Genomic DNA, 16,492 nt, shown 5'->3' with positions numbered 1-16,492 from the left:
CCGGCCGTTGGCGGCCGCGCCCCTGGGGCCGGCGCGTGCGGCGGCGATTGGCGGGTTCGAGGAGCGGCTGCGCGTGGGCGGGCGGGTCCTGCCGCCCCTCACAGCCCCGCTCGGCCCCGCCGGCCCCTCAGAGCTGCGCCGGCCCCTCAGAGCTCCGCCGGCCCGGTACACAGGTGAGCGGGGCGCCGGGGAGCGCTGGGTGCCAGGACGAGGGCTCCGAGCGCGGCCCCGGCAGCTGCTGCGGGCCCCGAACGGCCCGGTGTTTTGGCGATTAAAGTCGCGGTGCGGCCCGCTGTGGGCAGTGCTGTGCGAACCCGGTGAGTGCCGGCAGCCGCCGAGCGCCCTTGGCGAACAAAGGCAGGCGGTACCCGTGCCCGGCGCGGGCGGGCTGTGTGCCACAGATCGCCCTGGTGTCTCTGAAGGGAGCCCGTACCAGCAGGGCTCTGCATCGGGCGGCTTTGGGCACTGGTATGCTTAACGAGATGAATTAATCGAGAATAAAAGTATAAGGGTGGGAATGAAATAAGCTGTTAAAAGAACCGGAACCGAAGGATCTGCAAGCATAACGCGAGGAGCGAGTTATACAGGGAACAAGCTCTAAACTCTTGTTCAAGAGCTTGACTTAAGCATTGTGTTGTGGCATATCTAAACTCGGATTATACCAGACCTAGTCTCATTTATCTACTAGACTGTGTAGGTTTTGCTAGTGTAGTTGCTGCCCTTCTATTGCTTCGTCACTTTTTCAGTGGAGATGCATAGTAAATCGGAAATTGTTCTCTATCCCTGTATTGACCTGATTGCCAAGACACGAATTTTACCACATCTTGAAGTTGTGGCCTTTCTTCTGCTTTAGAAGCTTTTTCAGCCTAATGTGCTGTTCCTGTTAGATTCTTGCCAGGGCTCATGTATCCTGTGTTGCCATGGAGAGCTGTGCAACCATCAGAATTTGGAAGAATGTGCTGAGTCTTGCATCTCAAAAAGTTAAGAGATTCTAGTCCTTGCTTAAATTTTGTCTGGAAACTTTATACCTCTTATTTAATTGAGAATTTTATTAGACCTGAAAATGCTAGCAGAAAAGTCCTCCTCATGATATAGTCCTTCTGAATTCATTGCTTATATATCTTTAAAGTGTGTTAAAACTAATTTGTGGGCTTGTCCAAATGTGCCTTCTTACTAGTTTAATTAATGGTTAGCAAGTCTTCTGGACTGTGGTTATGCGTTCTTCTTCAATAGGAAGGACTTTGTACTTCCAGTTACTTCCGTATAAAGGTGGGACAAAATTTACCTGAAACCTAAGCTTCATTGAAGAAACTTCATTGAAGAAACTTTCTTCATAGAAGAAACTTGTGTGGGTCTTCTAAAGTTGCTTTATTTAGCATGCTGTTGTTTAAATGCTCTTGTAACTCTTTCAAGCATCTTAAAACTACTTAGGATTGTACATTCCTGCTACTCTTGCTGCAGAATTACTTCACAAATTGATGGTTCAAAGGTCAGACTAAGTTTTAAAAAGCTTTTTCCTAAAAAAAAAAAAAAAAGCTGTTTGTCCATAGTTTTAACTACTGAATATAAGGGGAGTTCAGTAGTTAAAACTATGGACAAATAGCATTTTTTTAGAGTTTATAATTTTTTCATTTCTCTTCATCTTCCACTTTTGAAATTTAATAGCCAAGATATTTGTGCTTTTTGTCCTCCAGGTTTGTTGTACCCTTTGTGTGATCAATTTCACTTTCCACAACTTAGTCTGTCCTGCCCATATCTGTAACTAAGCTCTTGGTTTCATTAGCTTTTAAGGTTAATGTCTTAATGAAGTTGGTTTTGTTTGAGGAGTGAGTGATCATCTTAACACCTTCTGAGGGATCAGCCTGTTATTGTTACCACTGCTCCTGCAAATAAAAGCAAAGAGATACACCAGGTGCTAGAAAAAACCCTAAACTTTTCTTTAGCCCTTTAGTAGCAAGTCAGCTATACAAGTGATAATATCCATGACGGGGAAAAAAAGGTATTGTTTTGTGGAAGGCCACAATATTAGGAATGCAAAATACAGGAAAAGCAGAAGTGGAAGGACTGGTAAGAGATGGTCTGAAACACATATAGTGTTGAACAGATGATTAATGTCAAGTTGCCTCTTGGGACTCACATTTGGCAGTGTTTGAGGAATATGGTTCTTGTTCATATAATAAAACTTATTTGTATTATGAAACTTTTACTAACAGGAAGGAAAGCTTTCATTCAGCTGGGTTACAGGGAGCATAAACCACATGTGGTTTGCAGAGAAGGCTCTCAAAATCTATTTTATTTCTTTGTTATTTCTGGTTGCTACACTATTTTTCCTCCTGTTGCCATGTTAGTATACTCTTAGGAATTTTGCTCCTTGCATGTAGCACTTTGGAGCCTGGACCTTATCTAGTGGTTGTTGGTTTGTTAGAGAACAGGATGTGCTACTGTGACCAATTCTATTGGTGTAGTAATGCATGTACATGGTGGATAAAATGGCAGTGGGGGCAAAATGGACTGCAGTCCAGTCAGTAGTCATCACACTGGTGGAAGAACTGCATTGAGTAGATTCTGAATAGATTTGCAGCTGCATCTCAAGTGTTGGAATGAATATGCAAAGCAATTTACAATTTGGCACTTCAACAAAAACTGTTTTCCTTAAATTTCCATAGGTGATGTGCTATCAATACACTGTACCTGTCTGTAAGAAGTAAACAGCACAAAAAAACCAACACGTAGTCTTCTCACTATAGTGAGTGTTCATCCAGCACCACAACTTTTACAGGTTGTAGCTATAGACTCGTTAGAGAGGGTGTTAATGCCTGCTGTTAGGACTTGGTAACTGAGGGGCACAGGTGATGCATCAAGCAGTGCCGCTGGCATTAACCTGTCATGGATCATTGCAGTTGAGTAACAGAGGTTCTGTGAGAGCTACACCTGCTCCCTGCAAGCTAAAACCTTGCTGGAGTGGTAAGGAGCTTGTTATGCTGAGTATCTGATTTATTTGTCTCTGAATGAGCACCACTGTACCAACTAGGAATTTTGAAACAGCAGCTGTATTGCTTCACTTAAATTGCTACTGTGTCTTACTGCCAGTGATTCTAAGGATTATTAATATTTTTAAATTTAATTTATAGAATCTTAAGGTAACTTCTTCAATTTCCTTTTAAGATGCTTGTACAATGTTTGTCTTCTTTCTTTTACATACCAGTATCTCTTTTGAAGAGATTTTATAGGCCAAGCAGGAGCTAAGCTAGGTGGAATGTTTTATTGGAGAGATTTGTGATCAACTTGCTCTATCAGCTTATGTGCAAATAGCCAACCTTTTGTGCGGAACCCTTTCTATGTGGGGTTCTTTCACATTGGATAACATGCTCCAGTTCCCAAACTGAAGGTAGTCAAGTGTCTCGTTGCCTGGGAGAGGCCTTGTATATGTTAATTTGCATGATGGGATTGTCCCAAAGGAGCAGGGTTCAAATTTACCTTCAGAACTTGGTAACTAAACTAATTTTGTGGGAAGATGATTTCAACTTACACTATGAATAAAAGGATCACAAGTTACTGCTGTGTTGTGAGCTGTCATTGCAGTCTATTGTGGCATTTGTACACTTAAAGTGCTTGAATGCAAATCTCATCCCCAGTTGCGGGAGATGTTGGAAAGAAGGCAGCACAACATTTTTTTTCAGTCTGTGAATGACAATTTGTAAATAAACTTGGATCTGGTTCTGATTAAAAAAGAAAAAAAGATAAGGAGTCCTAATACCTTGATGTATCATATATGTGGAAAAATTCTGAGCTATTTTGACTATGATATTTTTCTGCTCTATTCTTGTATCTGAAATCTTAATCTTGCTGCATAGAGAATTAGTTTTCAGTTGCCTGATTAGTTTTATGATGGAGATATTAGTTATATTTTGCTGGCACTTCATGTTCTCCTTTCTTATTTTATTGTAGTGTGGGATTCCCCTAGTTCAGGATTTAAATAGATGGCTTACTATTAACTATCTGCAGGAGTGTCTGTATAATAAAAATACTTGTGGTTTCTTGTGTTAGCTACACTGGGTTCTTTAACCTGCACACTGGACAGTAATTATGTAAATCAACTAGCAAGCTGTTCTCCAGTTAAATACTGATTCTCTTAGAAAAAGAAGGGAAAAAGGAATAAGCAGGATATACAGAGTTTGAAAGGCTTGGCATGTTGCAGACCTTCAGCATTGCTTAAAGCCCCAAACACTCAATTCAGCTAGGTACTCCACAAACAGAGGAAAAATCCTCTTCCTAATCTACAGAATATGTGGAAAGTACATACTGGAAATGCCAGAGGGCAGGTGGAAATGCTCCTGGACTTCTGTTTGCCTTTAACAGTCAGGCATCCAGTCAGCTATGCCAGACGTGGGAGTGCAGGGGCAACCAAGAGCAGTTAACCTGTGAAATGAAGGAGATGAACCTTCTTTTACCTGTTTAGAACCTACCATGAGCAGGGTCTGTTGTTTAGGGAACCAGTGAAATAAAGAAAACCCCAAGCAAAGAAACTTTGTACAAATTGAGTGATAAATTGAATATCTCTTTTACCATGTCTGTCATAATGCAGGGCCATATTAGCAGTTAGGTAATAGATGTTGGACTCTGCTCTGGAGCTGTGTTCCTCTAGTGTCAAGTCCATGATTTCATTTCTAGTTGTGGATGTGTTGGGAGCCTCAGTTCATTGTGAGCAAAATTTGTCTCAGAAATGCTTGATGCCTGTCATTGTTGTGGAGCGTTTGTTTTTTTTTCATTACTCGTCTCAAGATTTAAAATTATCTCATTGCTAGGATATTTTTAAAGTTTTTTAAAAAAATACAAATAGAGTTTCATAAACCAGTATGATTTATATCTTGTAAAGTAGTTTTGGGTTTTATACAATATTTTCCCTAACTTGTTTCATACAGTTATTAATATTTTCAATAAAATTAGTTTGCAGTCCTACTTGGGACTTTTCTGGGGATACTTGTGCTCCTTTGTCACTAGGGGGTTTCTCTTCCTGCAGTCATATTGATGACTAATTTAGAGTAAATTGATGAGGAAACTCAAATAATTGGGCAGAAACCCTTTTCTTTCATTTGAGTTTATGTACAGTGCTAGAAAGAAATTAGGGAGAGGAATGAAGAAAACAATCAGATTACTCAGGTGTTTGTGACAGATAATGATAGTATTTGTGTAATTATTAATTTAGCAATTATTTTAATTTTTTGAATAGAGTTGTCATGAGTATCTTAACTTCTATTATTGGTATTTTTCTGGTCTTTTTTAACCTTTTGTGCTTCTGTTGATTATCTGGAAAGACTGCTTGTTACTGTCATTAGGTCTTGGGCATTAACTGGCTAAAAAGGGAGATGGAATAATTTCAAGAGATAAGGGAGTCAAGTTTCCCTCCCTCACTATAGTAATTCCTTTCTTTTGATTCACAAAAGGTAGTTAGCTCTGCATCTGTCAGTTCTGGTTACAAAATGCCTGTCTAGACTTATGCTCTCAGTTACAATTTGGTGATTCTCTTTCTGGCAAGGAAATGATGGTTTCCTATATAAAAGATAGCTCTGTGCATGTCATTTGGGCAAAGGAGAGAAAACCTCATATTCCATATTCCAACTCTGTTAGACTGTTGTAAGTGAAATTCCAGGTTTGTGGAGCAGTGTGCTGATAGGATTACAAGTCTGCTGAAAGAACATCACCTGTGGGCCAAAGCCAGTGCAGTACCCACCCCTTCCAGCCATTCCAGGGTTGTCTGCAATATTCAGCAATGCATCTTAGATTCATGTGGGCCCATATTTATAAGTCAGCATGGTAAATATAGTTGGGGTGGAGGAGGAAGCATCTGAACCAAGAGCATGAGATAGTGGTTTAATTTATTTGCAGCTTGTCTGATGAGCCTATGGCATAGGATGTTTAGGTGGGGCCTTTGCCATGCTCTCTAGTGATACAGGCTCTGCAGCATGAGCTCTATCACTCACACCTGGGAGGAGCAGCTCAGGGAGCTGTTTATGAACTTCAGCTTTCCTCTTCTGTGTGTTAATGTGTGATGTGAGCTGCACTTGGATTGTGTGCTGCAAAGTGGCTTGCATGCTGCTAAGCCAGTCTTTTAAAAGAATCCCTGTGGTTTATTCTGGGGTTTTCTGCTCAACACAGAAATCCATCAGGAGACAAAGGCAGTATTTCAGGGCAGGTATTACTCCACATCATCATGATCCTAAATAAAACCTCAAATTCACCTCATCAGTGAAGGTGGTTTCTATGTGCTCTCAGCTAATCAGATGTTGAACAGCTGTCAGAGGCTGTTGAAACTAAGCTGCCAAGAGTAACTCGTCTTAGCACAGTGTTTCTTATATTTGCATGATCCACTCTCATGACTAGTCACTTGTACTGTGCTCAAGGTTTGGACAAATTAACTTTTCCGCAGCATGGCACACATTTACGTAAAGTTTCAGTCACAGAGGAATATGTATTAACTGCAGAAATGCTAATGATGATGCTGTTTACCATGTAAATACAGTATTAAACTTGATGTGAAGTTTTAAGGGTTTTTTTGGTGGTTCATTTTAGGCTTATTCATTAATTCAGGTAAATTTAGATAATATCCTTGAAACAGCATTGAAAACTAAAATAGAGAATGCTATGAGTGTTACTTGTGCTATTTGTATTTATATGCTTTTTTGTATTCTGAAGGACTGAAGCCAAGCTGATCTCTATTTTGGTAATGGAACTGTTGGTATATTTTTGTTGTTGTGCCGTCTGTTTCTTCATTCACAGGGTATGCAAAGCTCTGTTTTGTTTTCAGATGATCCAGTTCAAGCTTCTTTTCATCTTTTTTTTTTTCTTTTTTTTCTCCTACCCATGCATAGCATCTTTCTGAAAGGAAATTCAAACTTTGTTCACCATTGGGAAATTTGTCTTAATCTTTAAACAAGTCCCTGTCACTAGTTTTGCTCAGGAAATGCAATTTATGCAGTTGATGCCTCTATCTGTACTTTCCTCTAATAGCTTTTGAATCTCTCAGTCAGTGATGACTTCATTTGGCAGATACTCCTTTCCCACAGATTTGTGAGAAATAGCAGATGGGGAGAGAAGGCATGACTTGATCATCTCCTTTAGGGAAAGGCAGAAGGAACGGAACTGTTTGATATTGCACCAGCCCCCAAGTGACCGGTCAGGGTCTGTCAGCTGCCCAGCCATGTGACTATATAAGCAAAGCAGTACTTTTGATCTTCTGACAAATTCGAAGAAAGAAGGTGTGGGTTGAGGGAAGGAGCAAATGAAGCTGCTTAAAATATAGTGTTTTGAGGTAATGAAGGAGAAAAAAAAAAATCTTCTCCAACTGTATTGTGACTATTAGTTCTGTGTACTGCAAATAAATCACAGTATTGGCTTTATGTTGCTTGCTGATGAATTTTCACCTGTGCAGAAATAGTGTTTTCTGTCAAAAGTTAAAATGAAAGGATCTATTGTAGACATTCAGTGTATTTAAGAATTGCAACCTGATTAAACTCATTGTCTACCATTGAGATAAAATTTATAGTATGTAATCAAATAATTGCAACTCAAAATTGTAATCAAATGGAAAATGCCTTAAAACATGAAACACCTGTCTGGAAGTTGTGATGACTAGGACTATTAGCTTGCATACAGGCTTTTGGGAAAGAAGTAGCAACTATTGTTTTATCACTGTCAGGAACTTGAAACATACTGATTAGTATTAAAGATGGCGAGCCTTGGTTTCTTCTAGAATTTCTCTTGAGAGAGAGTGAGCCTCGTTCCAGTCTTGGCATTTGTATCACTGATTCAGTGCAGGGATGTTAATGGAAGGTTGAGATGTACTTTCATCATGCAGACTCCATCTGTATTCATATAGCTTCTATGTAAATCTGTGATTTAATAGAAAAAAGAAAGAAAAGTGACTTTCTGACAGCAATAAGTACATTTTTTTAGATCGAGCATTGAATTGAGGCAAATTTACCATTTTATTCATGGTTTAATTGAATATCCTTTAACTGTTGATAGCCAGGGTGAGTAATCCCTAAATATGGCTCACCATTTTCTCCTGAAAAAGAGTTGATACAGTGCACGTTTTGTCTGTGGTGGGCTGTGGAGTGGCTGCCACAGTTGATTGCCCAACTTCTGCCTTGCTTCATTTGATTTGGGGGTGGCAATGCTGCTGTTCGTTTCTGTTTCAGTATCAAACAACCGTGTAATTAGTAACACCAGGTTAATTTTCCACTTCTGAAGGGGACCCAATCTTTTCTCTGCAGACTTTTTGCTGCTACTTTTAAATTACAAAAAACCCTAGAAATTCCTGTACTTAGTAAAATTGTGCATGTACAAGTTGTGTATACAACTTCAGTTTTTTATTTATGCTTTCCTGAAAGGCAGCTCTTCAACGGGGATAGAGATTTTGTATTGCTCTGAGGTGTGGAGAGAATAAATTTAAAGCAGCTGGATTGTATTAATACAGCTTTTTTTCCTAGTAAGCCCCAAGTGACTTTTTCAAGCTACATAAAATTTTAATTAAAAACGCAAGTTTAGGAGAACACCTGTTTCACTGTTAGTTGTGCTGACAGTGTAGAACTTCTCCTGAGGCCTCTTAATTCCTTAGGCTTTTCTGCTGGAGCCCTGTGTCCCCTGAGCCAATTCCATGCTGATCACCATCTCAGTCAAGGCTTGGTTACATAGAGATGCTCTCAGTAGTTAGGGTGCAGCAGTTGAAAGAGCAAGGCTGAGTTTGCTGTACTCCAGTCCTCCCAAGGCCAGTTTACACCTGAGAGATGCTGTCTGTGCAAGTGTTAGACTTCCACCCCCTGAATTTTGTATTCCCCACTCTAATTAATATGATTTAGGTTTGGTTACTGATTACACGTTGGCATGGCTGAAGGTGTAATTGACATGCTAATGACTTACGCGTGAAGAAGTGAGGTATGAAGAGCAGACCCAGTAATTTTGGTTGGATCGGTGATGATGATGTGTTGGCCAATGTGGGTGTGTCCGTATCACCCTCACAAGACTAGGAATGTGCTGTATGGCCAGTAAGGAGGGAAGAAAGCAGGAGTAGTGGTTCCAGCTCTTGGGAGATGGTGGCATCAATCAGAGGATGAGGACAGAAGTGTAGCTCAGGTATAGTGAAACTATAAACAGCTGATGTGAAATGTACTGCTAAAAATAACTGATATTTAAACAAATGCAGATCTTCTGATGTACTTTTTAAGTATAACTGGGGTTTTTTATTAAAGTTGGCTTTTTATTTTTAAAAAAAGCTTTTTAAATTATTCAGTTAGTTACCATTACCATATAAATATGCAAACAAATTACCACAGTCGTCATTTCATGATCTGTGGAGGTTGCCAAAGTACACACTTTTTAGTTTGTCGTGTCTCCCTCTGTGGAAGAGAACTTCCAAATCCCTTGGATTTGCTGAGCAGCAGGAGTGCTCATGGGAGGGGGTGGGGGGGTGCTGTAGACTGGGTGGCTTAGGGCCATCTGCCTGTATGAGTTACCTGATGTGAGGTTGGACAAACTTCCACCGAGTGAATACCTGGAACACAGCCTGCCCAGTGTGTGGGTTGCAGTGGTATTGTAACCTGTGGGTGTCACACTTCATAATTGCAAAAATACACCCACACCCACTTGTTGATGCCAAATAATTGTAGTGATGAGCATGGAAGGGCAAAATAGTTGTTTAATTGGAAGAATGCGGATAGTCTGTCTGAGGGCTGCTGTCAAGGTAGAGGATGATAAGAAGCATGAATCTTCACAGCTGGGACTTGATAAAACTAATGAGAGGAAAAGGCATGGCCTATATCGACAATTAAATATAGAGGTTTACATATTCTTCTTGTGACAGCTCTGAATCTGAGCTCTGTTCCTGTCATTTTGACAGCTCTGCAGTCTCTTGATGAAATATGCATTTGTGAATTACACAACTCTGTGTTTACTTGCAAAAGATGGTAATAGTACTGAGGCATAAATATGTCACTATCTCTACTAAAAATATGTTTAAAAGTGGGTAAACTTTTGATTACAGGGTTTCTTTTCTGTTAATCTTTTCCCAGCCAGCCCTAAACATGTCTAATATTTCCATGCTGGCTTCTGCAATTTCTTTGAATCATAGTTTGGAGCTCACATCGCAGTGCTGCAGAGTTTTTGAATAGGAAGCCAGTGTTACACTCCTCACCCTCCAAATTCCCATACCTCCCCCCTTTTCTTTTGGAGCAGGGAGGAGAAAAGTGAATATGGATCTTAAACCCTTGCTGGCTGCTGTGCTTGCAGTATTCCAGGTGGGACAATCTCCAGATGGGATTGTGCCAACCATTTCTCACTTCTGGCCTTCAGCTGATGATCAGTGTTTCAGCAGCAGTGTTCACATGTAAAGCACTTAGGGATCTGTTCTATATTATGCCTTTCATCCTTTAAGGTTTTTGCCTGTTACTTCATGAGGCCAAAGAGTACTAACAAGGGTAAATACTTCAAAGTCTCCAAGAGAAGAGAGTGTTGGTTTTTGTTAAACCTCTTCAGCTTTCTTGCTTGCATACAGGAATTGCCATGTCTGTGTAGAAGGCTGTGGCTCTGCCTTCAAGTTCTTGATTGACATTTCCTGCTTGGTAGGAGCAGTGTTATGCTTTTACATCAGCTGCAAATGCTGATGCGTTATTAACTGACTATGAGACTTCAAGGCAAGCATCTTGTGTTCCCTTTGCAGAAATGCGGCTGAATGGAGCTTAAAGGGCCACAGATGAAAGAACATGAACATTTCTGAGATGTCTGGCAGTGACCTCCTTACCTCAGTAACAAAGAAGAGTTTTTCTACAGGAGCTTAGGATATCTTTACTCCAGCTTCTTAATATACTAACTGGAATGGTGCTCTGACAACAATTCTCCATAATAAAGTACTTACCCTACTACAGAACAGTATTACTTTCTCTACTGATAATGTAACTCAATGGCGGAAAATAATGTTTTGATAAGCATGCCTGAAGATCGTTCCTTTCACGTACGATACAGGTAAGACTCTGGTAATTTTGCTGTAAATTAATAAGTGCTATTAATAATAGAAAGCTAAACAAGTTTCAACAAATAGTTTGGTATCTCTGCTAGTAGTGTTATTGAAACTGAAAATTAAACCTATTTTTTTCTTGATTTTTGAATGATGAAAATTCACTTTTGCTATGTAGCAGATTATATTAGTATGATTACATGATTGTGTAGTATTGGAACTTGCATGGTAGCGGAATAGTACATTATTGTCTGTATTTCTTTGTACTTGGGGTAGAATTGTATGATGCCTGCAGGGTAATACTTGCTCCCTCTTTTAGCTGTTGGGCTGCCTATGCAAATTGCTGAGTTTTGTCTGCTAAAGTTCTCTGTACTTGTCCCATTATTGTTTTGGTGAATGATGAGGTGTTTTCCTTGCTTAAGATAGAGGTTTGATTGGTAGATGAAAACTGCCTTGGTGCCTTGGACTCAAAAATACTGTTCTTGCAAGTGAAGAGGATATGGGATTTCCCTTCTGAGAGCTTTTAGCATTTTTCTTCTGAATCCCCTTTACAGACATGGGACGACGTGTTAGCATTGCAGACTCGCTCTAATGGAGCTGAACTACAGAAGCATTGTGTAGTGCATGGTGCTTGGAAGGGCAAATCTTGCAGCTCATTCAATAGGAAGGGACACTGGAAGACTGAGATGATTGTTTAAAAATAAATAAAAAATGTGGTTCTTGTGTGCTCCCCCCACCCCTACCCTGGCCATCCTTTCTTTGGACACCTTTTCATCACTAGCTAACAGCAATAAGGCACTACCTATATTTGTAAGACAGCACATGCTATGGTTTAAAATTAATCCTTTCAACATTCTGACAATGTTAGATTGCTGTTGGATTGGTCTTCTCTTCCATTTCATAGAAGAGAAGTACTTTGCTTCATGTCATACAAGTCCAGTGTCCTGGCTAGCAGTGCAACCCGCTGGAGAAGCTTTTTCATGCTCTGTAAGGAGAAAAATTAGCAAATAAGCTGTGATTTACTGTTTTCTTTCTTTATATTGCTAAAATCTTCATCCTGTGGCTTTCACCCTAAGTGTGTAAGCATGATAGTTCTGTGCTGAGTATTTCCTGAAGGGACCTGCTTCCCAGCATTCCTCTACCACCATGCTGGTGCTGATGCTCTCGGTCCTCCCCAGACAATTACAGAAGGTCCTTGCTCACTCTTTAATAAAAGCAGGAGCTGTTCAGGGTACTATTATAGAAGTAAATGGGTGAAAAATGTGTCATGGCCAATTGTCTAGTTTAAACTGACAAGCTAAAAAAACCTTTAAAAAAATTGGCAAGCAGAGTCAGGGTACAATGTATTACTGCTTTATGCTGTACTTCAGTACAGGTTTGAATGAGAGTGATTAAAAATATCAACAATAACAATATTCATGACCTTATTAAACTTTCCTGCAAGAGCTGTAATCTGATTAACATTTTAAAAGCATGGTGGCAAAATACTTTTAATTTAAAAAAATATTAAACTTTTCTAAGACTTAGAGAAACTGCAGAGTAATTCAGTATATTGAACTCAAATTTTATGATGATTTTGATAGCTATAATTTGGAAATACTTTATTTGGTTGGAGTTTAAAATTTAGTGCAGGAAAAAAAAGGTCATAAATTACTGGGGAGGGAGTTACCAGTTTTAAAAAAAAATTGACTTGCAGGTATTATCCCAGGCTTGTTTGGCTCTGACTACTCATTCCTTCCTTCTGGCATTCCATTAGAACTGATTTTAAAGAAGTTGGAGCCCACTCCTAAGGAAAGGCTTTACTGTGGGTCTGCTCCTGACTCATTTCTTTAACCCCACAGCAGTTGATCAGTATCACTTTAGCAGCTATAAAAATTTTTATGCTGGTGGAAGGAGACTATTTTTTCTTCTTTCATTGTTTAGTGACTGAAAACAAAATGCTAATATTACTTGATCTGTATGAATAAATGATCTGTAATGTGAATATTTGTAGAACTTGCTTCTTTTGGCCTGCTAAATTCATACAACAAAATTTGTAACTGCTTTTATATTGACTGGAGCAAAAGAACCCAGAATTCAGGTGTGTGGTTTCTTTTGGTCTGATTTGTTTGTTTCTAACCTCACCATCAAGCATAGTTTGACGGAACCAGTGCTGCAGTGGAGTTGTGGTGGAGCTGTTTGCAGTGGTCACTGTGGAGGCTTCTCTTCTGCTCATGTGGAGAAGCCAAGAGTAAGAACAGGAGTCAGGAATGTGAGCTTTATTACAGGATGCTGTGGCATTAGTAATGCTGTGCATCTGAACTAAAGAGATGTAATTACAATAACAACGTAAATTGTTTTGACTCTAGGTGTGTTATTTGTATGGTGTTTCATGGCAAATTGATGACAGCTGTGTTCCCTCAAAAGCAAAATGTCCTCTTAGTTGGAATTGAACTGAGTAAAACTAAATTGTGTTCAGAGATCGTAGTAATCAATGAGTCTTATTGCCTTCATTCTTACCAGTTTTCTTGTCCTTATTGTAAGATGAGAACAGCTGAAGGGAGGGAGGCAAAAACAAGGATGTGATATACTTAGGATTTATATTCTTAGAAATAATAAAGATTTAAAATAGAAAGTGAAAAAGGTCAGAGAAGAACAAGGGGGGGGGGGGAAAAGAAGAAAAGAAAAAAAACCAGGGAGCTATGCAAGAGTAAAAGCTTCAAGGGACAGATAAGGATGAGGTAGTTTTACAAATGAGAAATTATTCAGGAGATGCCAGCCTTTCAGAGAACAGGTCCAGGCATCTATAAACAGCATAAGAAAATGAAGCCCTGTGTGAGCATTTCCAAGTAATATCTGAGAACGTTATCCTGTTCAGCAGGAACAGCATCTCATTAGAAGTGCACAGATGAATGGGGCTTGTTCTCTTCTCCTCTCAGCAGATACATTGAATCTCTTGTTTGGCCGTTGGGTGTTGAGTAAATAATTCAATTCAGCCCTGGGAACAGAGAAAGTAATGTCATATTCTCCTTGTAACTATTTAATGACTTCCTAAAACATTGATTAACCTGGCCCTGTCTAGTCTGCCAAAGTGCTGTTTAACCATTAGTAGTGACAGGTGGAGAACAAAAGCTCAAAGAACCCCAACAAAACCAAAAAAAAGTGTTAATTTGCATGAGAGCCCTTTAAGTAGCAGAGGGGAGGAAAAAACAAAACAAACCAAAACCAAACCTCTTCTGAATCCAGTTTTGGTACTTTGAAACTTTTAAAATAACTGAGTGATTTCATAGCTCTTATATAACCTGAATAAAATATTAATATTGAGTGCAGTCAACTGTGGAAATAAATATTTAATTTTCTCTGTTCTATTTTTGTATAGCTTATTTAGATTTTGAAATGGTAGGTCAGAAAGACTGGATCCAGATGGAATTAAAGCTTTAATTTGCTCTACAGATTCTAGCAACCTGTTAACACAACCTCTCTAGAGTTGTGCTCAAGAGAAGTGTTAATTTTTGCATTCTTTTTTTTACTCAAACAATTATTAATGCCCATTTTCATTTCCTTCCTGTAATTCTGTTGAATTGAAATGCTGTAATAACAGCTGATTTTCATCAGTCTAAGCCTTTTGCTTCTTAGTTGTGTTCTGTATGAAAGACCCCACATCTTTCATTTTTATAAGCTACAATAAATCTAGGGTTGCAAAGTCAAATGATTATGTTTCAAGTTCCCTGATGAAATGGTAATGCTGCCTTGGCATTTGGCATTTTTTGGTGTAGTGTGAAATGAAATGAATGCAGTCTCTCAGGGGAGTTACCAGACTGCAGCACTCTCTGGTATTGGCCTTGTACCTTTTTTAACTTTGCCTTTTCTTCACTGATTATGTGGCTGACGTATCACAGTTAAAAATTTTTTTTTAATTTAATGGAATAAATTCACTTATGGAAGCAGAGTGCAGTGTAACATTTTGACTGTTACGTCACACACACATTTTGCTGAAAGTTCTGTTCTTTTTAGCCATTCAAGCTAAAAATCCAAAGTGTGTGGCTCTGTAATAGTCCAAATCTGTGTACTGAGAAGCACCATATTTTCTAGCTGTCACTCTAATTGGATATGTCACTTAACATGAGGTGCCCGGAGAGAACCTCTTTGGATAGGATTAAGATTACCCAATGAAATGTTTTAAGTCTTAAACCTTCAGTTGCTGATGGTATAATCATTTCTGCCTTTTTCTGTCTTACGTTCAACACATGCACAATGTAATGAGACCCAAGTGGTGTGTTGTAGCAAATAGGAATGCTTTAACTTCTCTGAGAAGAATTTCCAAACCTAAAAATACTGCATGTTGTTATGGATATCCAACCTGAGAAGTTGGGCTTGGCAAGAACTTCTTGCTGGAGTTATCTTTTGCTGTCAGCATCTTTACCAACTACCAAACAGACAGTGCTTTTGATTGCAGGAGTCAAACATGTCGGTCATTTTGCTGTGCTTTAGTTGTGGCATGTCGAAGAACAGCAGGTATGGTAGTATTTTGTGTTTTCTATTGTACTTGTGATCCCAGTTCTAGTTCTTTCGGAAGTCATTAGGTTTTTCAAAAATATTTTCTTCCTGTTCAGATTTGAGTAGAATTTTGTATAATCAATTTTTTTCTAGTTTAGAAAAATAAAGAAATGTAAATATTGCAGGTATATTAAAAACTTCGGCACTATGTCCAGTCAAAACATGTGGTCTGGTGTTTCCATTAAAATAACTTTTGCAAAAGGCAGCATTTGATTGTCCACCTTTTGGCAATATTAGCACATGCTTTTTCAACAATTACAGAATGTTCCTTACTGAGTTTTCATTTTGAAAAAAATCTTTAAAAAACCGGAATGCTGACATTTTTGTAAGCTTTTTAAAGTGCATGTATCTTGAAAAAGCTGGAGAACCATATTGCTTCAAGATTGAGACCTGGAGCTGTCGTCTTTCTCATCTTCTGCTCCCCTGCTTCCCTCACATCTCAAAACTGGAAAGTAGGAGATGTTTCGATAAAATTTTTAATGCTTACTGAAATGTTACATTTTGTACTCCTGAACTCACAGGGGCAAAAATGCATGTGAATGGTTTTTGGCACTGTAGTTCTCTATCAGCTTTTGTTCATGTTCAAAATGTAATATTCTACAAGCTCATTTCTGACTGCAGTATTTCATACCTGTATACTTACACAATTACTTGTTATAATAGTAAAAAATATTCCAGTGGGTTCTGGAATGATGGTGTATCAGTGAAGTAACTTAAATTGACGTACATTTTGTCTTAAATTGAACCTAGGTATTTTTTCTTACACTGAGAATTTTCATAGCAGTGCCAGTATAAGAAATGAAGTTCCAAGGAGTATTGAATTACATAGGAAGCAACTTGGGGGAAATTAGTCTTTGATACACAGAATATTCTTATTTAGGTTTTTACCTGTGAATCATTTTGCAGGTTACTATGGTATCACCCTAAAAATTTAAGTGCTTCCATCTG

At 39.0% G+C, this 16,492-nt stretch overlaps 1 protein-coding gene across 6 annotated transcripts in view; it reads left to right on the top strand.

Annotated features, from left to right (window-relative positions):
- The first annotated feature begins 84 nt into the window (after positions 1 to 84).
- GPSM2 (G protein signaling modulator 2) overlaps positions 85 to 16,492 on the top strand; it is a 28,439-nt gene continuing 12,031 nt past the window's right edge. For 4 of the 6 annotated variants that reach the window (XM_042029959.1, XM_042029958.1, XM_042029955.1 and 1 more), the window contains exons 1-2: positions 85 to 173; positions 10,715 to 11,016. In XM_042029959.1, the coding sequence (XP_041885893.1) occupies positions 10,955 to 11,016 (62 nt within the window). In that variant the 5' untranslated portion in view covers positions 85 to 173; positions 10,715 to 10,954. Of the gene's footprint in view, positions 174 to 9,108; positions 9,133 to 10,714; positions 11,017 to 16,492 lie in introns of those variants that run through there. The other 2 variants (XM_042029956.1, XM_042029960.1) reach the window with 2 other exon arrangements.

Source organism: Corvus kubaryi, unplaced genomic scaffold, assembly GCF_017639235.1.
Source record: "Corvus kubaryi isolate FWS band 111438036 unplaced genomic scaffold, C.kubaryi_AGA036_p1.0 37334, whole genome shotgun sequence".
NCBI classification, from domain to species: Eukaryota; Metazoa; Chordata; class Aves; order Passeriformes; family Corvidae; genus Corvus; species Corvus kubaryi.
Note: the sequence above shows the minus strand (reverse complement) of the source record. Positions and strands in the feature narration are given on the sequence as shown.